This window comes from Phoca vitulina, unplaced genomic scaffold (genome assembly GCF_004348235.1).
Source record: "Phoca vitulina isolate PV1807 unplaced genomic scaffold, GSC_HSeal_1.0 scaffold37, whole genome shotgun sequence".
NCBI classification, from domain to species: domain Eukaryota; kingdom Metazoa; phylum Chordata; class Mammalia; order Carnivora; family Phocidae; genus Phoca; species Phoca vitulina.
The window spans coordinates 8818619-8843458 of record NW_022589740.1 but is presented as its reverse complement, the minus strand read 5'-3'; the positions used below and the strand labels follow the sequence as shown (position 1 = coordinate 8843458).

At 38.6% G+C, this 24840-nt stretch overlaps 1 protein-coding gene across 4 annotated transcripts in view; it reads right to left on the bottom strand.

The window, feature by feature from the left end:
• Positions 1 to 11077, bottom strand: part of CBWD3 (COBW domain containing 3) — a 53121-nt gene extending 42044 nt beyond the window's left edge. For 3 of the 4 annotated variants that reach the window (XR_004302161.1, XM_032427502.1, XM_032427503.1), the window contains exons 1-4: positions 10832 to 11077; positions 6603 to 6689; positions 4736 to 4832; positions 3536 to 3627 (exon numbers count right to left, since the gene is read on the bottom strand). Coding sequence is in view for 3 of the 4 variants with exons in the window: in XM_032427502.1 (XP_032283393.1) it covers positions 3536 to 3627; positions 4736 to 4832; positions 6603 to 6689; positions 10832 to 10985 (430 nt within the window). In the remaining variant the exon portion in view is untranslated. Of the gene's footprint in view, positions 1 to 3535; positions 3628 to 4735; positions 4833 to 6602; positions 6690 to 10712 lie in introns of all 4 variants that reach the window. The other variant, XM_032427504.1, reaches the window with a different exon arrangement.
• Positions 11078 to 24840: the final 13763 nt, after the last annotated feature.

The following is a 24840-nucleotide window of genomic DNA, read 5'->3' as shown; positions in this document are numbered from 1 at the left end:
CTTGATTAAGATCTTTTTTCTGAGGTTTTGTCTCCTCCTTTTGTTTGGAAACTATTCCTGTCTCCTCATTTTACTTGACTCTTGGTTTCTATTTATTAAGCAAAACAGTTACTTCTCCCAGTCTTGAAGGAGTGGCCTTGTATAGGAGATAAGCCTTATTATTCAACCTTGCCCTAGCTCTTGGTTGTCTCTCTGAAACTCTGTGATTACCTAATTAGCCTGAATTATTCTTGATAGATCCCACAGTTGTTGAGAGTGTGTCAAGACCTGCCAGTGTTGGGCGCCTGGGTGGCTCAGATGGTTAAGCCTTCGGCTCAGGTCATGATCCCAGGGTCCTGGGATCGAGTCCCGCATCGGGCTCCCTGCTCTGCGGGGAGCCTGCTTCTCCCTCTGCCTCTCTCTCTCTCTGTCTCTCATGAATAAATAAATAAAATCTTTAAAAAAAAAAAAATAGACCTGCCAGTGTTCCAAAGGGAGTGATCTCAGCACCTAGTTTCAGACTGATTGGAAGACAGATCCACAGGAAGGAGCTTTTGGAGTATACGAATATATAGCCCTGTGGCACCACAACTATAAACCCTGCTGATCTCCACCCCAAGAGATCTGGAGGTGTCTCCTGAACTCAAGCCACAAAAATCAAGGCTTCAGACAAGCACATAAACTTTTTGGAGGTACCAGCAAGCTCTGTTGAGGCTGAGGGAGAGATCAAAGATGGTGTCTCCCTACCTACATTTTGAGAGCACCTTTGAAGCCTGTCCCTTAGGCTGAAGCGCCAGGACAAGTGGATGGGCCTTTTCCATAGGCAGACTAGACGAGCAGTGTGTTTCAGCCTGCTGTCTATGCAGTGCCTTGGGTATGACAGCCCTCCCCAAACTACCTTCCTATTACAGTCCCATAGGGTGCAGAAATTTAAGCTCCTCTGGCCACCAGGGACAGGTGATCAACAGACATTCCTTCTGTGGACTGCACTCAAAGGCAGGTTTTAGCAAGGCTGCAAGAGTACTGAGGGTGATGCACATCCATGGCTTTAGGGATGCAGGAGGAGAACAATGTGGGCAGGATACACCCAAGGCTTTAGTGAGGCAGGGACACGTCTGGGGATGGGGGCACACCCACGGCTTTAGGGAGGCTGTCTGTGTCCACAGTGCCTGACTGCACTAGCAAAGTGGAAGGAGAGTGCAAAAATGGTGTTCACAAGCACCTCTGGACCCAAAGAAAGTCCCAACTGGTCCCAGCTGGGGTAACACTGGAGTAAAGTGTTTACTCCAGTAAACACTTTAGAATTAGCAAATCAATCTCCTTCACATATAATTTAGTCACTTTTCAAACTGCTGCCTTTGCACTGGGTCCCAAAATGAGTGTGCTTGTTTGTGAGCCCCTCAAAAGGAGTACCTCAGATTCCCCACAGCCCCCCAGGTTTACTGTACACAAGCCCCTTTGGTTTCCAAACCCATTTGGGAGGGCCTCGTCTCTCCAGTGCAGGTTCCAAGAGTTGGCATACCCAAAGTGGGGTATAAACCCATCCCTCCTCAGGTAAAGACTTCAGACCTGTGAAACCCCTCCCTACTATGAGTTGCTGCACCGGGGTGAAGTTTTTGGCAAAACCACATCTCCACCTCCTCTATCCATTTCAGTGTAGCCCTTATATTCCTTATTGTAGACAGAGCTGTTCAGCCTATTTTTAGTTCTTTCTGAGCAGGAATTATTCCATAAGTAGCTGCAGATCTGGTGTGTCTATGGAAAGAGATAGTTCAGGGTGTTCCTAAGCTGCCATCTTGAACTGCCTCCAAGTTCTCTTCTTGTAGATTCAAGTAAAACTAAATTAATACTTACTAAGAATAGCACAAAGAATGCAATCACATTTTTGTAAAATTATTTATCTGTTTATACAGCTTTCATATGCACATAGAGCAGGGCTTCCCAAATTTATGAATGTGTAAGAATCCCCTGGAGGGCTTATTAAAACAGATTGCTGGGCTCACACCCTTACAGATTCTGATTCAGTAGATTTGGGATGGGGCCCAAGAATCTGCATTTTTCACAAGCTTCAGAGACTGATGCTGTCATTCAGCAAGTAGCACTGGCACAGAAAAATCCCTGAAATAAAATTTACCTACTTCTATTTCATTGTAGTGAGATACAGTGTGATTTAACTTTCTTCTTCGCATTTTCTTAGATATTGGGTAAATTTTTTTTTTAATGAATGTTCCATTTTTACCCAAACAATAAAATCATTAATCTAAAGAAAGTTAGAAAAAACATTAACCTGTTCACACCTACAATTTGTACAAAAGCTTTCTGGGATCTTTATTTAACTTTTCCTTCTCCCTCTGAAAAGCTGAACCATGTTTTACTAAACTCACCTACTCTCAAAGTTATGAGTTTTTCTCTATAAAGTGGCTACCATGAAAGAAATTGATATTTGCTATTTCAAAAAGGAGGCATATATTTTTCCCATCCTACCAGATTTAATATTTAATATCAATGTAATAGTCCGAGTCCTATCATCAGTCCAATCTATTGGAAATGTATGAAAATGTACATAATACGGTCTACTACAGGACCAAAACAGCCCAACTCAACACTAATTTGAAAACAGAAGGACAATGTTATTATGCAGTATTTGGAAGTACAATAACCACTGATTACATTTGGACCTTCAGTATACTTCAGTATCTGTTTTAAAGAGTTATGACCCCTAATAAATTATTCCTAAACAGTACTTTTATATAGTCTTTTATATAGTTTTATGGCCCAATGCCATTAACTCAAATAAAAAAAAAGGTATGGTCAGACTTACAGAAGGAACACTAAATGTTCTGCAAACTAAGAATAAAGGTGTAACCTAAAAGACATTTGGGTCAGAAGGAAACAGAAATCGATTGCTAAAACACTTCAACTTTGTGTAGCTTTCAATAGAGAAGTTTAAATGTAATTCTACTCAGAGATAAAAATTTCATGGATAATCATTAATTCCACACCAGGAAAAGGCCCAGTAGGCTTAATTTAACTCTGTACCTAATGACAGTATTTACCAATAAAACTATTTCAACTTTAGTAGTAGAAAAACAAAATGTTAATGCTAACAATTAATTGAAAGAGAGTAAGCAATACTGAAATTAGAGTCCAAAAGCCCTTAAGTATCTTTAAATGACCCTCCAAGAAACCTGGATTAGAAAGTAATCAGAAATAAGATCTCTGTAGACTATAATCAATCAAATATAGGAGTAGAACTTATAAGTAGAATGTCTTTATTTTTCCTAAATTTCCATACTTTTAACAACTTGTGTTCCTACCAATAATCTTAAATCGATCAATTGAATTTCAATCCTATTATCAAGTTAAAATTATCAAGTACTCTGATTATGATTTATCTGCAAAAGAAATATGACAATCCAGTATTTTTCCTGTTTTAAGCAACAACAAAAAATATTTAGTCTGGAGTACAGGTTTAATGCTTACTTTACATATTTCTCTAATACATTTAAAAATGTTTAAGAACTATATTCTGGTTATTAATAATGTCATCTCTTACCCGGATCTGCTAACCCAGTGGTCTCTAAGAGTATGTAATCAAATTTCCCCTTCTTCTGCATCAAATTCTCAATAGCTCTAAGGCCATTGTCCCTGTAGAATACCAAAATACAAAATACAGTTTATTACCTAAATATTTTAAAGTGATCATTATAAATGTTTTTAAATATATTTAGCAACCTGAGACAAAAATATCTTTAGGCATGTGAAAATTTAACTCCTTCCCAAACTTCTAACACAACATCCATCAATATTTACCAATGGTGGGGAAAAACAGAGGCATATATACTGATAGCAAAATAAATCAGATACATGAGGAGTTAATACTTTAATAAAATTAAAAGTAGAGGAAACTTTAATACCCTGACTGAAGTCAAAAGCTGCTATTTTTATAGCATAATGAAAGAAAGAACTCAACATCCAAAACAATGATAAAATTTATGAATTACAGTGATTTAATATAACATCTAAAGGGACACGATCATTACTTTTCAATCTGTTCTAAATAAGGGTACCAGACAGTGCAAGAAAATACTGGATTTCATTTTGGTTGTTCAAGAAAATGTCATGATTTTAGCTTTGTTAATATATTTGACTCAAAGTCAAATACCTAAGTTGTAAATGATGTAGAAAAAATTTAATTCACTAGAATATACAAAGTCAACAGTACAGGTATTAATTTTCCTAATTTACTCAACAAATATCTGAGTGAATAGGTATGTCAGGTCCTTTTCTAAGATCGACGGTGTATTAGTGAAAAAAACAGACACTGTCCTTGGAAGCAACTATCACTGGTGGAACACAGCGTGAGCCTATTCACCTTTTTGATGGTCATTTACTTTTGTTTTTAGAAGGTGAATCCTTGGACATAAGACCAATGACTCACTCAATGTAAAATAGTAATTTTTACACATGAAATGTGACTTTCACGTACCACAGAAATCATTAATTAAACCCTAACATCAAAGACAATAAAAACAAACTCAATAGAAGAACCAAAGCATTAGAGCACACAGAAAAATAAACAGGGCAGCAAGAAACACTTTAAGAAAATACATTCTAATAAGTTATTTTCTATGTGAAAATACAATGAAGCAGACTGTGTAAATTCAGTTACATTACACTAGAAAATCAAAGCTGGAAATATAATCAATAAACATTTATAATAAACCAACAAGCACACAATAAACACATTCCTCACTTTACTGAACAGCAGAGGCAACCGTTTCTAAGTTCCAGCCATTCCTCATAGAGCTCTCCACCTTGGCTGACAGCTAAGGATTTCTCCACTGCACTTCCTGAAATAATTAACAAGAAGCACTCTTAAGATTATGTTCGCTAGCCAACCAAAAACAAAGATGAGGATATCAACAACACAGATTTCAAAACATTTTCTACAAATACCTTTTATAACTTTTATTCTTTCATTCTGTTTGTGCAGCCTCAGTGTTCTAAACTATACTACTCTAGATTATTTAAGCTTTTATTTTTTAAAGAGGATTTAAGTCCCTAAAAAGGCAAATCCAAAATTAATGACTCATTCCTACTTCTTTGGCCCTCTCACTTGCCCACTAATAAAAGTAGCTATTTCAAAAGCACTCCTTGTCCATGGCCAACTAGTATGTTTAATATATTGGTTTTTATATGCCCTTAACCCTCTTAAAAGACTGCCTTATCTATTTTTTTCTTTTCATTCTTCTTCTAAATTGTTTTTGTTTCTACTAGACAGACTACTCAATATTCCCGGTATGAGTAAAAACCCAAGTTCATTTTGAGGAAGTTTGCTTGGCCAGGGTATCAATGTGCTCATTTAAAAATTAAATTTTTAAACTAAAGTTTCCTAGCAATGCTAACTTAAGAAAGAAAAATATATAGGTGAAATTCTGAGATGCTTGTTATCATACTTACTTTTCCTCCAATAAAGAAATATACCAAAGCCAAGGGAGAGTTCTAAATATCCAGTAAAGCAAATGGCCACAAAAGAAAATGGAGTAATTTTTCATGTATATATTTTTTGTTTATATTTCACTTAGGCAAGGATAAAGAGCTCTAAAAGGGACTGCTACAGAATTCAGGGTATAGAGGTTATAAATAAAATGCAAAGGAAAGTATTGCAAATAAATGGTTTATATAAATTATATAAACAATCCAGAAAGAATGAAGAAAAATAGCAACTAATAATAAATGTGATCACAGTGTCCAACAGATCAGTTAATAAGAAGCTAGAGTACAAGATTAGGATTTTAAAAATCTTAGCATTTTTATTTTTTCTAACAGGACTTTTCACTTTAGTTTATTAAAATGAGAAATCAAGTTTAACAGGTCTTCCTTCTTGTTCATAAAACCTAGCTCCTTTATTCATTTACAACTGAGAAAATAGTATACTTTAAGAAATAGCTCAACATAAGACATATTTTTTGGCTAAAAGTGAGCTATAGTTAAAATTCACACTTAAGAAGAAAAACTTCTAAAAGTAATCAAAGAATTGTGTGTAACACTGCTGTACAGATTTTTTTTAAGCATAGTTCAATATTAAAAACAAAAAAAATTGGAATTTTAAATGCATGTATTTCCACAAACAACTGCAGATGCCTGAGATGGAAACCATATATTTAACTTATTTTTTAAATCTTCAGTTTTAAATGCTTTGCAAACAATAAACATCCAACAAGGTAAACTTACAAAAACTGAAGCATTTTAAAGAATTTTTCAAAAGTTACAAGTGAACAGTATAGTCAGTACAAAAGTACATAGAAAGTGTCTGAAAGAACTTTCTTTCATATGTTTAGATTTTTACTTCTGGAGTTATTTCATGTAAAAACCTAATTTAATTCTGTTGCTATGAATTTCAAATTTATATAAAATTTTATGAAAACTAATAATTTCAGTATCTCAAATCTGTACAAAATAAAGCTTGAAAGAAATTAATTTTCCCAGAACAATCCGCATCAATATGTTCACATTATAATACCTTGTATTTTCATTTTTAAACATGGAATATCAATTCACCAGGGGAATAAGCTATCCTATAAATTCTTACAGCATGGCATTCACTGAACTTTACTTACCTTCCCCAAATTCGTTTAAAATAACTGCTACTCTTTTACTATGTTGCTCTGTCAAAATATAGTTCAGAAGTGTTGTCTTCCCAGCACCTATAAAACATATTTGTTTTAAATAACAATATTTAAAGGCTAATTTTAAAGGCACACACAAAAAAAAGAGTCCCAATGTTTTTAAAAATTTGTGTGCTATTTTTAAAATATTATTTTTAACTATGGTATAGAAGATTCTAGAGGGAAAGATTAAAGTATCCTTTGCAACTATTAAAAAGCTTTATGTTGACATAAAATCTTATAAATATTTACAAATATGCCTACAACATGGATCACAGCTTGCTGCAACCTCATATAACAAAAATATGCCTTCTATACAATTTATAATTAATATAAAGACATCTAAATTTTCTATTAAGGAATTATTGAAATAATGGTTTCCAGGGAATAAAGTACTCATGTACTTTATTTACTTTATTTAAATTACTCATGTACTTTAAAATATTTAGACACTTTCACATGATGACAATGTTTCTTAGCCAAGAATACATAGTTTACGTCCCTAAAATTTACATAAAGCCCTATCTTTTATTTCAACATCCATCATTAACCAGACACAAATTCAAACTGACTACAGGGCTATTTTCGTACTCAAAGTAACCTATAAGAAAATAAGTATAGATACAGGTGACCCTCGAACAACTAACTGTGTGGGTCGCAGGTCCACTTACATGTGGACTTTTTTCTGTAAATATAGTACAGTACTGTATTTTCTCCCCCTTATGATTTTCTTCATAACATTTTCTTTTCTCTAGCTTACTTTTTAGTAAGAATACAGTATGTAATACATGTAACATACAAAATATGTGTTAATCGACTATATCACCAGTAAAGCTTCTACCGACCAGCTTAACCAGGGACTGGTTTCGGCTCCCGAGTTCAAAGGAGCTGGGGTGCACCCCGTCCCGCCCGGCCAACGGAAGCAGCCGCGCTTAACCCTTTCCCGGTTGTGCCTGGGGCAACGTCCCACCAGTAAAGCTTCTGGTCAACAGTAGGCTATTAGTAGTTGAGTTTTGGGGGAGTCCAAAGTTACTGTGCAGGAAGGTGGCACCCCTAACCCCCACATTGTTCAAGTGTCAACTGTATCTGTCTACCAATCTATAAAACACACACAAAACAGGAGAATGGATGTAGAAAATGTTAACAATATACACAACATTCAGTACTTAGAAAGATAAATTCATAAAGCTACACTAACTTTATCCAGTAGGTGGCAGGTTAAACCTAGTATGTTCCGCTCAAGTAGAAGAAAAGCATTTATCTTATGAACAACTAACTATACACACCAAAGTTCAAAGAGAAAAAAAACAAACTGCACATTAGTGTAGTTAAACTGTATCATTTATTTACTTTTCTGTTGGTGGGCATTTGCGTTATCTCCAGTGTTTTATTTTCCCAAACAGTGCTGCTAAGACCTTTCACATGTAAGCTTGCACACAACTTCTGAAGTACATTTAGGAGATTTCTAGCCTTTAACTAGGAGGGATTTAATGATCATTAGGGTATTAATATCTTCCACATTTTTAGGTCATATTCCTTTTTTTTTTTTTTAAGATTTTATTATTTGCCAGAGAGCGCGAGAGAGAGGCACAAGCAGGGGGAGCTGCAGGCAGAGGGAGAAGCAGACTCCCTGCCTAGCAGAGAGCCTGATGTGGGACTCGATCCCAGGACCCTGGGTTCATGACCAGAGCCAAAGACAGACGCTTAACCGACTGAGCCACCCAGGCATCCCTTTAGGTCATATTCCTTTAAAGGCTGTTGAAGAGATGAAAGGCTTGTGTTTAGAGTGCTTTAAAAAGCTCAACATCACAAAAGTGTGAAGTATAGAATGAAAGGGACAGAGCTTAAGGAGGCAGGGCAATGAGGAAATTCTTAGAACCAGTCCAAGTGTGAGACAGAGACCCTGAACATGAGGGCAGCACTAGGCAGTGGCAGTGAAAATGGAAAGGCAGAGGTGGACGTAAGAGACCCTCTAATAAAATTACTAGCACTTAGTAATTAACCATATTATGAAGCAGAAGACTTTAAGGCACAGTTTATTCATTCAGAAGTCTACTATGGGCCAGATTTCATGCTGGGCCTTAGCAAAAAGTGCACAGAACAGAGACAAACTGTCTCTACTTTCACAATGCTTACAAAGACTAAGAGAGTGGGAGATGGAAGGTAATTCAGACCGTAAAGAGGCAATGATGTCACAGGATTACAGAGTGGACAGAACATGTACAAGATGTTAGGGAGCACCAAAAGGGAGGTCTAGGCAGAGGAGTAACAAAAAGGAAAAGTATTCTAGGGACTAAACTACTTGGCACCTTTAAAAAAAAATTTTTTTTAAGATTTTATTTATTTATTTGACAGAGAAACACAGTGAGAGAGGGAACACAAGCAGGGGGAGGGGGAGAGGGAGAAGCAGGCTTCCCGCCGAGCAGGGAGCGCGATGCGGGGCTCGATCCCAGGACCCTGGGATCATGACCTGAGCTGAAGGCAGCCGCTTAACGACTGAGCCACCCAGGGCCCCTACTTGGCACCTTTTAAAAGTAAAAGTAATTCGGGCGCCTGGGTGGCTCAGTTGGTTGAGCGACTGCCTTCGGCTCAGGTCATGATCCTGGAGTCCCGGGATCGAGTCCCGCATCGGGCTCCCTGCTCAGCAGGGAGTCTGCTTCTCCCTCTGACCCTCCCCCCTCTCATGTGCTCTCTCTCTCTCTCTCTCAAATAAATAAATAAAATCTTTAAAAAAAAAAAAAAAAGTAAAAGTAATTCAATGTGGCTGGACCACAGCTTTGAAGGCTAGAAAGACAGTCAAGAGCCAGATCATATAGGACCTTTTGATTCATGTTTAGGAATTTGAACTGCAACCCAAATGGAAACACTGAAGGGTGTGACACAGTTGACATTTACAAAGATCATTAGGGCTAAAATACAGAGAATATATTAAAGGGAAGCATGACACAAGACTAGTTAGAAAACTTTTAGAGTATTCCAGGTGGTTGGAATCACAGGAGCAGCAGGATTGGAGGGTAAGGTAACATATGAAGTTTTGGACCTGCCGAGTTCGAGATGTCTGTGGGACATCAAAATAGAAACTATCTGAGTGTCAACTTAAAAGGATGGACAGAGGTTGGAGAAAATTTAAAAAAGAAAAGCCAGAGAACGGGGACACGACAAAAATAAATTCCCTTATAAAATTAGTCCGGAGGAAAAAGGAGAATAAACTCAGACTACAAAGCTAAAAAAGAAAACACCAGAGATTTAATTCTTATTTTTATGCAAAAGACCCTCACGTGCACCAAGTTTGTACTTGTCTCTGGCATCATCTAGGAATGGTATTATTAACCCCAAATCGTTTCACTTTGTTTACATTTAATTTTCCCCACACTTTTAATATGGTCCTGTATCTATTCTAGCCCTTCTAGTAAAATGTAAGGCCTTAAAATAATACTCCTCAGATTTTTCCAAGAAAGTACCTCTAGTGTAAGCCCGAAAACTGTCCTTCAGGAAATTGCACGCTTACACACCTATGAATTTAAGTGTCCATGTGCACTCCTGAACGTCCTTGGCTTGAGAAATAGTCTGGGAGGGTAGGGATTTTATTCTTACCTTCTCCTAGAGTGCTTTGCAAACAAACCTCAAAAAAAGGTTTGAGATAGGAGTCCTCTCCCCGAATAGCTGGAAGAGGCTGGCTCGTGGGGAAGGGAACCTACTAAAGAATGCCCCTTGTGGGTCGGGCACAGACAGGGCACCCTTTAAAGGTAACAGACATAAAGGTAGGTGTTTCCTGCCCCATTTAGCAGGTGAGAAAACAAACTCAAACAGGTGACCGATACTACTTCCACTTTCCAGTAAGGCTCACGAGCTCCAGAAAGGTAAGATAACTTGTTAGAGGCCACAGGGATAATTAGGGGGCGGGTCCAAGCCTCCAGGCGCAAAGCCAAAACTAGCTTCAAAGTGCGAGGTTAACTTTCAGTCTCCCTTGATAAATGTGAATCTAACGCAAAGGGGTCTGGGCATCCTTGAGCCCCGAGATGAAAAGCAACCCAAACGGGAAGCGCGTGACCCAGCCCCTACCTCAGAGACATGTGCTGTCGCCCAGAAGGCCCAGATGCCTAAGGAGATGAGGCACCGGCAGCCCCCAAATCCCAGGATACCAGCGTTCACGGCATTTTCTGACCGGGATGGTTAGTTACCTAAATACCCGGTGATAATTGTGACTGGGATCTTAGCGCCGGGCCCAGACTTTTCCTCCTCCTCTCTTAGCTTCGTCTCAATGGGGACCAATTCAGGACAGTCCTCCTCCGCCTGCTCCTCTTCCTCATCCACAGCACCCATAGCCGGTAACATGCCGGCCAAGTGCACAGCACGCCTCACCCTCGGCTCAGGAGACCGAACCAAAACGCCGAAACGCAGCTGCGCACGCCGAAAGCGCCACGCCGGGCGCGTTCTTGACGTCATCACGCTGCGACGTGTGGCGCCTCCCGGTCCCGCCCGGATTACCTGGGCCGAGGCTGAGAACGGCCTCGTCTCTTAGCCACGCCCCCACAGGAGCTGGGCCCACCCCCGGGGCGTGTTCTCTGAACCTGAGCGGAGCTGGGCGGAGCTGTTAAGGCTGCAGCCACGATGTTGTCACTGTGTTTGCCTATTGAGACCTGGGTGGTGGGAGCCTGCAGTGGGTAGCCTGACCTAAACAGTCCCCGTAGAGAACGGACTTCATCAATCTGACGGTTTTTTAGTGTCATTAGAAACTTTTTTTAATTCATAGGGGAAAGAATGGGAAGCTATAACACTACTGTATTAATTGCACTTTTTCTCCCTGAAGGAATAACGAGTGAAAATTTTTTTCTTTTTTATAACTACATATTTTACATGTATATCCAAATTTTTACAATGTACATGCACTACTCTCATTTATTTTTCTTTCTCATTTCTTATTTGGACTCAGGTAACCTGTGTTCATTTATCATATTCTTTGGTTCATGGCACTCCCATCATTAATCCATGGGTAGCCCTCCTTTCTATTTATGTTTATAATGAACTCCTTTGACCTCATCCCTAGCCCAAGAACATTACCAATAAGTATACCTATCTATGTGGAGTCAGTACCCTGTTCCAACCTTCTGCCTCTGCCTCTCCCTTAAGATAGTAACAATTACCCTGAATTGATTTCGGGTGACTGATCATTCCCTCCTTTCTTTCTGGTGTTATCAAATATATATGTGCATAGACAATATGTTGTTTAATTTTGTCTTTGACTTACATAAAAAGAGTATCATACAGTATGTAATCTCCTGGGGTTATCTATATTTTCAACTCCTCTGTTTTATTATATTCTTTTTTTAAATTTATTTTATTATGTTAGTTAATCACCATACATTACGTCATTAGTTTTTTTTTTGTTTTTTTTTTTTAAGATTTTTTATTTATTTATTTGACAGAGAGAGACACAGCGAGAGAGGGAACACAAGCAGGGGGAGTGGGAGATGGAGAGGCAGGCTTCCCGCGGGGCAGGGAGCCCAATGCGGGGCTCGATCCCAGGACCCTGGGACCATGACCTGAGCCGAAGGCAGACACTTAACGACTGAGCCACCCAGGCGCCCCTCGTCATTAGTTTTTAATGTAGTGTTCCATGATTCATTGTTTGCGTATAACACCCAGTGCTCCATGCAGTACGTGCCCTCTTTAATACCCATCACCAGGCTAACCCATCCCCCCACCCCTTTCCCCTCTAGAACCCTCAGTTTGTTTCTCAGAGTCCATAGTCTCTCATGGTTCATCTCCTCCTCCGATTTCCCCCCTTTATTTTTCCCTTCCTACTATCTTCTTTTTTTTTTTTTAACATAAAATGTATTATTTGTTTCAGAGGTACAGGTAGTGTTTTATTATATTCTGTTATATAACTATACAGCAATTTCTTCATTCATTTTCTGTCAATCATTTCCAGGTTTTACTCTATGGACAGCATTCAGTGACCCCTCAGCACTGTATTACTGCCTGAACAGAAGTTGTTACAGCCCTGACCACTTTCTCTTACACATTGCTCAGACACGTTCTTGCAGATACCCTTACGTGGTTCTGACAGAATGTTCTACTAACATCTCTTATCTCACCGAGAGCAACCTGTGCCCAATAAGGCCAGCTCGGTCAAGATGACTGACAAATATTGCTGTAACAGTGTATAGCCTTGGTCAGAGCAAATAGAGTTTTACACACCACAGTAGTCAAAAGATAAAGGCACTCCAAATGTTCATCACCTGATGGATGAATAAACAAAATGTGGTACATTCATACAATGAAAAATTATCTCACAACAAACAGGAATGAAGTACTTGCTATAAGATGGCTGAACCTCAAAAGCATTATGCTAAGTGAAAGAAGGCATTCACAAAACACCACATATTGTATGATTCCATTTACATGAAATGTACTAGAGTAGGCAAATTTATAGAAACAGAAAGCAGATTAGTTGTTACCAGGGACTGGGGGCTGAGAGGAGTGACTGCTCATGTGTACATTTTGGGGGTGTCATCAATGTTCTAAATCAATGTTCTAAAATTGATTGTGGTAATGGTAGCGCAACTGTGTGAAAATACAAAAAACCACTGAATTGGATGCTTTATATTTTTAAAGATTTATTTATTTATTTGAGAGAGAGAAAGAGCATGGCGAGGAGGGGCAGAGGGAGAAAATCTTCAAGCAGACTCCTTGCTGAGTGCAGAGCCCCACCCAGGGCTCCAGCCCACCACCCATGAGATCATGACCTGAGCCGAAACCAAGAGTCAGACGCTCAGCCAACTGAGCCACCCAGGTGCCCCCGTATACTTTAAATAGGTGTATAATATGGTATATGAATTTTATGCCAACAGAGCTGCTATTTTTTTTAAAGATTTATTTATTTATGTATTTGAGAGAGACAGAGAGGGAGAAGGAGAAGCAGACTCCCTGCTGAGCAGAGAGCCCGACATGGGGCTCAATCCCAGGACCCTGAGATCATGACCTGAGCTGAAGGCAGACACTTAACCGATTGAGCCACCCGGGCGCCCCCAGAGCTGCTATTTTTTAAAAGTGTTAAAGTTTTCACTGTGCATTAAAAGTGGGGGGGTGCCAGTGTGAATTTGCAGAGAAGCACTGCCTTCAAGGTCTTCCTCCAGCCATTTCAAGCCCTGGCCTTCTGAGCAGTTAAGTCTGAACCTATTTGTGGTGATTTCTCAGCTGAGCCACACATAGGCATGACTACAAAGATTGCAGCTTAATAAATTTCTTTTGTCTGTTTCTGTAAGACTCTTCAGCAATATATCTATCCAGGAATTCTGTGGAGTTCCGCCATTTTCTTTTCTGACTTTTATTAACTTTTTTCAAAATTTAGTATCCATGTGTCTGAAGAGGGGAGGGTTTTGATATATTCAGATACATGGCTTGCAACCTCAGCTCTCCCTACATGTGTGACTGTTTTCACTTCTATCTTAACATAAGACTTACCACTTTTATCCATTCTATTTTGAGGGAGGTTTTGTTGTTGTTTAATCCCAAATGCCATTTAAAATAAGTAAAAAAAAAAATCCTAATCATAATATTGTAGAGTCTATTGCATTTTCTAAGGTAACTTTAAAATTTCCTCAGTTTTGGGGCACCTGGGTGGCTCAGTTGTTAAGCGTCTGCCTTCGGCTCAGGTCATGATCTCAGGGTCCTGGGATCGAGCCCCACGTCGGGCTCCCTGCTCTGCAGGAAGCCTGCTTCTCTCTCTCCCACTCCCCCTGCTTGTGTTCCCTCTCTCAATGTGTCTCTCTCTGTCAAATAAATAAAGAAAAATCTTTAAAAAAATAAAAAAATAAAATTTCCTCAGTTTTGCCATTTTGTTTAGTTTCAGTAGCTTTGTGGCAAAGCAATAACTATGTGTGGATCCCTTACCATGTGATAGGCATTGTGTTACGCACATCAAATGCATTATCTCCTTTAACTTGGCAAGATAAATATTATTCGTATGCCCATTTTATAGACAGGGAAACTAAGCCTTGAAAAGTTAAATATCTTGCTCAAGGTCATACAATTAGTAAATGGCAGCCCCGGGGCTCATTCCAGATTTACCTGACACTCGATCCCACGTTCTTCCAAAGCAGGGATCTTCAAACTTTTTCTGTAAAGGGCCAGGTAGTAAATATTTTACGTTTTACAGGTCAACAGCCAAATTCAAGAATATTATGTAGGTACTTTCATCATAAGAGAGAACAAATTTCTGCAAATTTTGAAAATTGATTAGATTTGAAATTGAATTTATATAATTTTCATATGTCATGGAATACTATTCTTTTCATTCTACTTGCAGGCAGTAGAAAAAGAGGCGATAAGCCATAGTCCACCAACTGCAGATCTAAGCTAACAGGCGCTGCCTTGTTAAGCTGTACTAAATGATATTTTGCAAAAACAGATCGTCTTTGCTATTTTTTTTTATTTTTGGCTATTATTTAATAGCATCCTTGCTATTTTCAGCTTAGTTTGTAAATCCTTACCATTGCAACAACCCCTTGCCCTCAAAGGGTTGGGCACCACGATTACCACCATATGAATATTCAGAGGAAGGTCTGAAGCTGAGAAGCTTAAACTATTTCTCCAAGGAAACTGATACCTGGTCTCGGAGGGACCGGATTTAGGCAGCACCTGAGTCTTCCTAATGGGAGGAGCCTTCCTGCATTGGAGCAGAGCAGATAAGCCCTCTGGCCATCTGGATTCCTGCCGCCCAGCTTCACGACAATAACCTTGCCTTAAGATCTTTGGCACAATTCCCTGCTCCTCCCCTTTGCCTCATTTTACTCCTTTAAAAGTTAGGAGAGTTGCCAGGAGAAAAACTAAGGACTGTCGCTATATCCAAATCAGAGGAAAGCTAAAAATAATGCTGGCTTGGTTTTGCTTTTTTTGTTTTGTTTTGTTTTTCTTCTCTCGTTTTGTGACTTCCTACAAAGGAAAGAACACATCAGTGTCCTGCAATAGCTATCGGTTTAGAGGAAAGGAAGCAGGGTTTCAGAATTAACCCAGTTCCTCTACCTAGCTGTGGTTGGTAAACAAACAACAAACAAATGAAGCATCTCATAGTTTAGGAGACTGTCTAAATAACATCCTCTTCTCTTGACAATGGACATTTAAAAGTGACATTTGTGGTTTTAAGTTTTACTTTCTAACTTTCATAGTTTTAGAAAAGTGGCAAAATCTACAGGCACCTATGTGTGATTTCTTCAATGTAAGTAAAAGACACAGAAACAAAAATAAAATACCTTCACTCTTCATTCTTCTTCCTATTCATTCATATTCTTACAAAGAGTGTTTAGTTGCACTTAACACAAAAATATTGTGCGATCAGCAAAAACCAGGTCTTTCCAGTTTCAAGCGAGTGTCTTCTGAGTCCCATAGCTCTGTCTCTCCGTGAGCACCGTGGTTTCGCTACGAAGGAAAGATTCATGAATCCTTTTCAGATCGATTGACTTTCCTCTTATGATTTTCCTGTTTCTGTTCTGGCCTGGAGTCCCAGTGTCGACTACTCTGAGTACACGGCAATACCTCTTCTCAAAGCCACCAAGCCACTTCCATACCTACATCTCGACCACATAATCTTTTTTTTTTAAGATTTTATTTATTTATTTGACAGAGAGAGGCACAGTGAGAGAGGGAACACAAGCAGGGGGAGTGGGAGAGGGAGAAGCAGGCTTCCTGCCTATCAGGGAGCCCGATGTGGGACTCGATCCCAGGACCCTGGGATCATGACCTGAGCCGAAGGCAGACGCTTAACGACTGAGCCACCCACCCAGGCGCCCCTCGACCACATAATCTTTTTAGGGAACTTCCTTCAAATCCACAACCTTCGGCACACTTACTCCTTCTACAGGCTACCTTGATTTTAGTGACCCCTCCAAACTTACATGTATAAGAATCTGAACTTCCCTGAATTAGGTATGTGTATTACCCAACACCCTTTCCACCCCCTGCTTTAATAACAGCAGAATCCCGATTTTTTAAAAAAAGATTTTATTTATCTGACACACACACAGAGCACAAGCAGGAGGAGCGGCAGGCAGAGGGAGAGGGAGAAGCAGGCTCCAGGCCCAGCAGGGAGCCTGATGTGGGGCTTGATCCCAGATCCCTGGGATCAGGACCTGAGCCGAAGGCAGACGCTTAAGTGACTGAGCCACCCAGGCGCCCCTCAAATAAAATATTTTAAACCTAAAATTTTGATTCTGCTTTACTTAATATAAAAGACAGGTTATGGGTCACACTGATATTTCATGGAAAACTTGGCAAGACAGAATCTTATCGACCCCAGAGTTTTTAGAAGTCAAAGTACTGCTCTGGTTATTATGTTGTTCAGTAAAGATAATAAAGTGAATGTTTACATTCTGGTGACCACAGAAGCACAATGGCCAGGTAGGGCAAAGGTCTGAGTATGCTCTGTTGCTGTTAGGATATATTTATCATACCTGTGCTCTGTTGCTGTTGTATTAATTTTTCTTGTCAATGTTTACTAAAAAAGAGCAAGTAGCTCTCCAGGTGAGTCAATTGTTAACTTCAAAGTTATTTAATCTCCCGAATGTAACCTTTAACTTTAAAGCATGTCATGACCTTATCAACATGTTTGTTGAAGGAGATCTTAATTGTTTAATTGATCTATGGGATATAGAGATGACAGGGAATTAAATGTTTTCAATTAAGCTGTATATGAATTTATCACACTTGTGATTAATAAAAAATCCACCATCTTTTAGTGTAGATTCTCTTATTAATCAGAATGCTCCATTCACTCTTTTTTGTCCAACTTTTTCTTGGAGGCTATTCAAAATAAAGGTGTTTCTAGCAGTTTCATATGTAAATAAAATGCAAAGCCTTATCTGACCATAGTATTCCAACATATGAATGAGCCAAATTTATTTAGCTGTACCCTACAGGTGGATAGTTAGGGTGTTTCCAACATCTTACCTTTAGAACAATTCCTTTCAGCAGAATTTCTAGGTCAAAGGCATATGCAATTAATATTTTGATAGATATTTTATAATTTGTCTTCCATAAAAAGGTTGTTAATATAAATCTTATTTATTTTAAAAAGTTTAACTTTCAGGGGCGCCTGGGTGGCTCAGTCAGTTAAGCATCTGACTTAGGCTCAGGTCATGATTTTGGGTTTTAAAGATTTTAAAATTAAAAAAATACTATCTTTAACTAATACAAGAGTCACTAAAAGGATGTGTTGTTAAATAGAAAAAGAAATACAGAATACTATGTATAGTACTGCTCTATAAGGAGGGGAGGAACAAGAAGGAGAGAATAGTTAATATAATAATATTTATTTTTAGTACTTCATTTAAGAACATCTCTACATTGACTTATTTTCTTACTTATTGCTTTCTTAGCATTAGAATTTGGTAGAATTTGGCTCATCACTTCACCACTCATTTCTTATCAATCCACTGCCATTTTCCAAGCTGAAAGGTAAAACTTCATTTTAACTTTTTAACATTTCATTTAAAAATATTTCTAAATAACTTACAGAAGTTACAGAAACAGGAGTACCTCAGTGGCTCAGTTGGTTAAGCACCTACCTTCAGCTCAGGTCCTGATCCCGGGGTCCTGGGATTGAGCCCTGCATCGGGCTCCCTGCTCAGTGCGAGTCTGCTTCTCCTTCTCCCTCTGTCCCTCCCCCCTCCACTCATGCTCTCTCTCGCTATCACTATCTCTCTCTCAAATAAATAAATAAATAAAATCTTTTAAAAAATCTAAAAAAAAACCCTCTCTCAAATAAATGAATAAAATCTTAAAAAAAAAATAATGCAGAGATTCTCACAAAATCTTCATTCTGCTTCCCCTAATTCTAATATCTCACACAATCATAGTGCAATTATCAAAAGCAGGAGAACACAATACTATTAACCAATCTGCAGACATTATGCAAATTTTGCTGGTTGTCCCACTAACATCCATTTTCTGGACCAGGATCCAATATAGGATCTTACATTACACTTAGTTATCACATCTCTTTAATCTACTTATTCTGGGGCATTGCTCAGTGTCTTTCATGACTTCCACACTTTGAAATAGTACTTGGTCAGTTATTTTGTAGAATGTCCCTCAACTCAGGTTTGTTTTATGCTTACTCAGGATTAAATTCAGGTTATGCATTTTGGGCTGGAATATCACAAGTTGATATTATATCCTCTGTGCATCACTTTAGAAGGTATATGATATCCATACATCCCTTTACTGGTGATATTATCTTTGATCACTTGGTTAAAATGGTGTCGGCCAGGTTTTCTCCACCATAAAGTTACTATTTTCACCATTATAGTTAATAAGTATCTAGGGAGGAGATATTTTGAGACCATGTAAATATCTTATTTCTCATCATATTTTAGCCCACTAATTTTATCATCCATTATTCTTTTTTAAAGTTACAGCTGGGGCACCTGGGTGGCTCAGTTGGTTAAGCGTCTGCCTTCAGCTCAGGTCATGATCCCGGGGCCCTGGGATAGAGTCCCACATCGGGCTCTCTGTGCAGTGGGGAGTCTGCCCTTCTCTCTCCCTCTGCTCCTCCCCCAGCTTGTGCTCTCTCTCTGAAATAAATAAATAAAATCTAAAAAAAATAAAATAAAATTACAGCGTTATTAAAGCGTAATTGACCTAGCATAAAATTCACCCATTTTAAGTGTATAATTAAAGAGTTTTAATTCATTTATACAGTAGTGCAACAATGATTACAATCTCGTTTTAGAACACTTCCATCATCCCCCAAAACGGTCTGTGGACAATCAATCTTCTCTCTGCCTTGGGCCCCAGGCAACCATTGATCTACTTTCTGTCTTTATTTATACAATACTGTAATTTTTCTCATTTATTTGCTTGACTCTTTACCCTTGTTCATGTGCACATTAATAGATGTAGACACTGTAGGAATGCAAAGACTTAAATCTAACACATTGGTATTTGACACAGGACACTGATAAACCTGGAAGGCAAGAGAAATGCTGAGTCATTCATTGACATCAGACTAAAAATGGACTTTGGATATTCTATATATTAGCAGGATCTGAATGATCCAGTTGCTTTAGATCTTCAGTTAATTTGTAGGAGTTATCCCAATTAAATTATCTCTCTGACTATGTGAAGTCAACGGCATGATCTTTGATATTTTATAAGCACTAAGCAATTCCAATTTTATCACATCAGCATGCCTTGGAAAAATGTTAAGGTCCAGAGGTTTTTGTTTCTTTGTTTTGTTTTGTTCTGACTTGTTAGTTTTATAACAACAAGTACCTTGGCTTGCTATTTAAAATTACTTTCATCCAGGGGCACCTGGGTGGCTCAGTCGTTAAGCGTCTGCCTTTGGCTCAGGTCATGATCCCAGGGTCCTGGGATCGAGCCCCACATCGGGCTCCCTGCTCAGCGGGAAGCCTCCTTCTCTCTCTCCCACTCCCCCTGCTTGTGTTCCCTCTCTTGCTGTGTCTCTCTGTCAAATAAATAAATAAAATCTTTAAAAAATAATAAAAATACGTAAAAATAAAAAATAAAATTACTTTCATCCAGAGCCAACTTTACTAACCCAATGCAATATAATTTCAGAGATACTGGGTCTCTCCCACACCCTGCAGAGAGGATGAAAAAGCTTCATCACTATAACCAGCAGAGGATAGGCAACTATAGCTCCCAGCTATGTTTTTTCATAAAGCAGTGTTTTAAAAATCAGGACATTTTCATTTGTAAAAAGTTACATATATGGCTTCTCTCAAAATGTCCTTAAATTTTGTGATACATGTTTTTATAACGGGAGCTTAATAGGGGTAGCCCACTCGTAGAACAGAGCATGTCTTCTTTGGTTTATTGTGTCCACACCAATAGCCTATTGTATCTTACCAAGACTGCAAGACTGCTTCACCTAGTTAAGTTCCTTGTCTAGCCCCACTGGGCATTTGTGTTTGCGATCTTAGGTTGAAACCTGAGGAACAGTTGTTGGTGTTTTTTGTTTTTTTTTTAATTGAGCCATAACCAACAGATAAAGATTACCAATCTTAAGTGTGCAGATTAATGATTTCTTTTTTGACATAACCACAGATTTGTGCACAAGAAAATGTAACTCTCTCTCTCATTTCTCACCTACACATACACCCAGTACCCACCACTATTTCTGTCTCCTTATACTTCCAACGTGTGTGTTTGTCTTGGTTAGATTAATATTTATTTTAACATTATTGGGACTGTGGAAATGATATTGACAGTTGAGCCTCAGGGTGTCCTGTATTTTTTTCCTACTCAACTTTTCATTTACCCTGAAATTAATATTTTTCTTTTTTTTTTTTTTTGTAGTTTTGCTTGCTTACTATCGTGTACTTATCACTAATTCATCTCAAACTCGTATACACTTGTCTAAAATGTCCTTTTCATATGTTCAAATGGATCAGGTGATCCTTTAGTTTCACGTTCTCAAGAAAAAATTCTGTTCTGGGGTCTATAACACCTTGATCGTGAACTTCCAGCCTTTAAAACCAAGATGACAGATTTCTGTTATTTTAACCCTGCACTCTGTTATTTTGTGTAGCAGCCCCAGCAAACAAATGCAGAGTGTTTGGAAATGGCACAATACCGTGTCTTGGAGTGGGTCTAATTTCATCTAGTATCTGGACACTTAGTAGCTCTTCCAATCTGCAAACTCATGTCCTCTCCTTGCATTTTCTGGAATTATTTTGTTAATGATTTCCTTCCTTTGGTTTTGTCTGTCTCTCTTTGTGGAGCTCCTCTTATGCAGCTATTAAACTTCTTATTCTGGTCCTCTAATTTTCTTTTCTTTTTTTCAACTCCTATTTTCCATCTTTCTTTTTGATTTACTTTCTGGGAGATTTGCTCAACTCAGTTATATACACTGTCTCTGAATTTTTTATTCTATCATATATAGAATAGCCCCCTTTAATTCCTTGAATAGTCCTTTTAAATTTACAAAATATCCTTATTTCATGGGTACAATATCACCTCTTATCTTTCTGTGTATATTAATAATAGTTTTCTGATCCCATTATAGTTTCGCTTTCTTCCAAATTGCTTTTTATGTTCATTTGGTCTGGACTCTACCTTTTGATGAGAGGGGAAAAAAATCTCTCTAAAGGCCTGATATATAAGGGAAAGCATTTTAGATTTCTTTCTGAGTCAGTAGGACTGTACATAAACGTTGTTTAAACCAAAAGCCTGGTTTACAGCCCGCCAAGCATACATTGCTGGTCTGCCTTACAAAGGAGTAGCCTGAAGGAAAATCATCTTGTCCTTAAGATATTGATCAGTACTCCCTGTATTCCTTGACGTTAACACTTGTGATTCCTGCCTTTCTGTTAATCTATAATCTGTTGAGTGTAGAAACGTATCTAACCCTGTAAAACCGTTCATTCTCCAGACCTCTTTCTTCCCTGTGAAGAGCATGTTTCCTGCACAGCTGTCCCAACTTGACCTCGAATAAAACTTTCTTTTTAGAGATTCTAAAAGATGTGTTCATTTTGCGTCAACACTTTTGTGTTGGTTTTTTTCCTTAAATGTCTGATAATTTTTGGTTATCTACTCGAGTTTAGGAGTGAGGTACTAGAAAAGTGGGGGGGGGGCTTGGGGGGGTGAGGGGAAGCCTCATTGACTGATGGCTTCAGTTTCTGGTACTCTCGCTGGGCCATTTAACTGGGGCATTTAAAAAATTTTTGTATTTTATTTAAATTCAATTAATTAACATACAGTGTATTATTAGTTTCAGAGGTAGAATTTAGTGATTCATCAGTTGCATACAGGACCCAGTGCTCATTATATCACCCAGTTACCCTATCCCCCACCCTCCACCCCTCTCCAGCAACCCTCAGTTTGTTTCCTATGCTTAAGAGTCCCTTATGGTTTGTCTCCCTCTCTGATTTCGTCTTATTTTATTTTTCCCTCCCTTCCCCTAGAAGAAATAATTGGGGTACTCTTGATGTCAGTATCTTTATGTCTTCCCTCTCCACTTGGTCAGATATCCCAGACATTCCAATCTCCAGCGTTCTGGAATCAGAATCGAGGTAAAAGATCTCTGCTTTTATTTGGTTACAAATGTTTCCATAATTGTTCACGGAAACCACCTCCCTCTGTTCACTGTATTGAATCCCATCCCCAAACGTGCCAAGCATTCCCCAGAATGTGATTCTCTCTATTTATTTACCTTATCTAGCCTCTGCCAGGCTGGGAGAGGGCAGTAATCTGGCTCCATATATGAGCAGGGCATCTAAAGAGATCTAACTGCTCCTTAAACAGATTTATAAACCAATCCCCCTGTTTTCAGTCCTACTTGATCCCCATTTCCAGAGGTATTGATATTCCCACATCTTTTGGGAGGTCTGCAATGCAATCAGGCCTTCCCTAGCTTTCTCGAGGAAAGTTTCAGGATCACCTTTCTCAGATCTAATAAATAAGATATCCCTTGTCTGTATGGCGTCTAAATTCCTAAAGTTTGCTTCATCTTCCCTCCTAATCTCATTTGCACTGTGGGTTTCTGCCTTAAAATAACAATTCCTTTACTGTCATTTTACTAGGTTTCAGAAGAAAACCAAAGTAAATGCAAATATCCAAACGATCATCCTACTCAGAAGTCCATTTTGCATTTTCACAAGGGAACTACAAGCTAGCTCAGGAGTGTTTGAAAACAAACAGATCTGCTTTATGATTTCGCTGCTGGCCATCCCTACACTCAGCATGTCTGGTAAACAACTGGGTCCCTGGAACATAAATTACAACTCTGACTGGTGCTTTTATCCAAGCAACCACAAGTTCATTCACAATTATGGTTCACTTGTCAATTAAAAAGGAAACTAATTGCTAGTAGCTTTAACTCTAGCCAAAGGGATCTGGTAAAACTGTTTTTATCTTCCGGGCTTTGGTCTTTGAATACTAATCCTCTCCCCAACCCCTGATTTTCTTCCAAAATAACAAAGCCTCTAATTTTTGAGCGCTCAGTGTGTACTAGGAACTGGGCTAGGGCTTTTACATGCATTATCCCACTGAATCCTCCCTACAACCCTATAATGTCCACGTTGTTGTCCCCATTTTACACAATGCGGAAACTGAGGCTCTGACAGTTAAAGGATCTGTTCAATCTCACACATCTGTCAGGCGGTGAAGCTAGGGTTTGAATCGAAGTTGGCCTGACTCCTGACCCATTTTTACTTTACTAAGCTGTCTTAAAGATTATTTATTTCTGGGCTTTTTGAATCTTTATTTTCAGGTCCTCAACTCATTTAATTATGTTCCCCTCTCCTTTTCCAATCCAATTTTTATACTATACGCCCTATTTCAGGTAAGGGCATCCAGTTGCTTCAGCCTTTGTGAATGTCTACATCACTCTCCTCTCTAGCCTGTATCTCGCTAACCACCTTAGGTATCACTTGCTTGGGGAAAGATTCCATGACCATCCAAGGATGGATTCGGTGACTTTCAGGTGCTCCTATAACATATACAGAATCCAATAGCACATATAGAAGCAGTGATTACCCTGTCTAGAAACTATCTGTTTACTGACTTATCTCTCAACTACACTGAACTAACTAAAGGTTCCTGAGGACAGTGGCAATATTGACCGTATTCATGTGACATGTCTATAGCCTAGTGCAATGCCTGCCCTAGATGCTCCTTAAGTATTTTGTTGAGTGAATGAATAAATGAATTAAGTTATATATATATACCTCAGTCTGGATGAAAAGATTATCTAATTTAAAATGATGTTCTAGGGGTGCCTAAGTGGCTTAGTCGGTTAAGCGTCTGCCTTCGGCTCAGGTCATGATCCCAGGGTCCTGGGACGGAACCCCCCATCAGGCTCCCTGTTCAGTGGGGAGGCTGCTTCTCCCTCTTCTTACTCCCCCTCCGCGCTCATGCTCTCTCTCTCTCAAATAAATAAAATCTTTAATAAAATAAAATAAAATAAAATAAAATAAAATAAAATAAAATAAAATAAAATGATGTCCTAATGATATTCTAACGTTTGTCAAACAGTTTCATGAAAACACAAGTCTTTAGCACCTCCCATTTACTATTCAGAGCATAGATCCTATTTTAACTTCAACATTTTAAACTGAGGTGTTGATATTAATCCATGAAGTAAACTCTGACAAGTTTTCGAAACACGTATTGAATTGAATTTCACTATGAAATTTTAAAATGTGAATTTTTATTGAAATAAACTAAA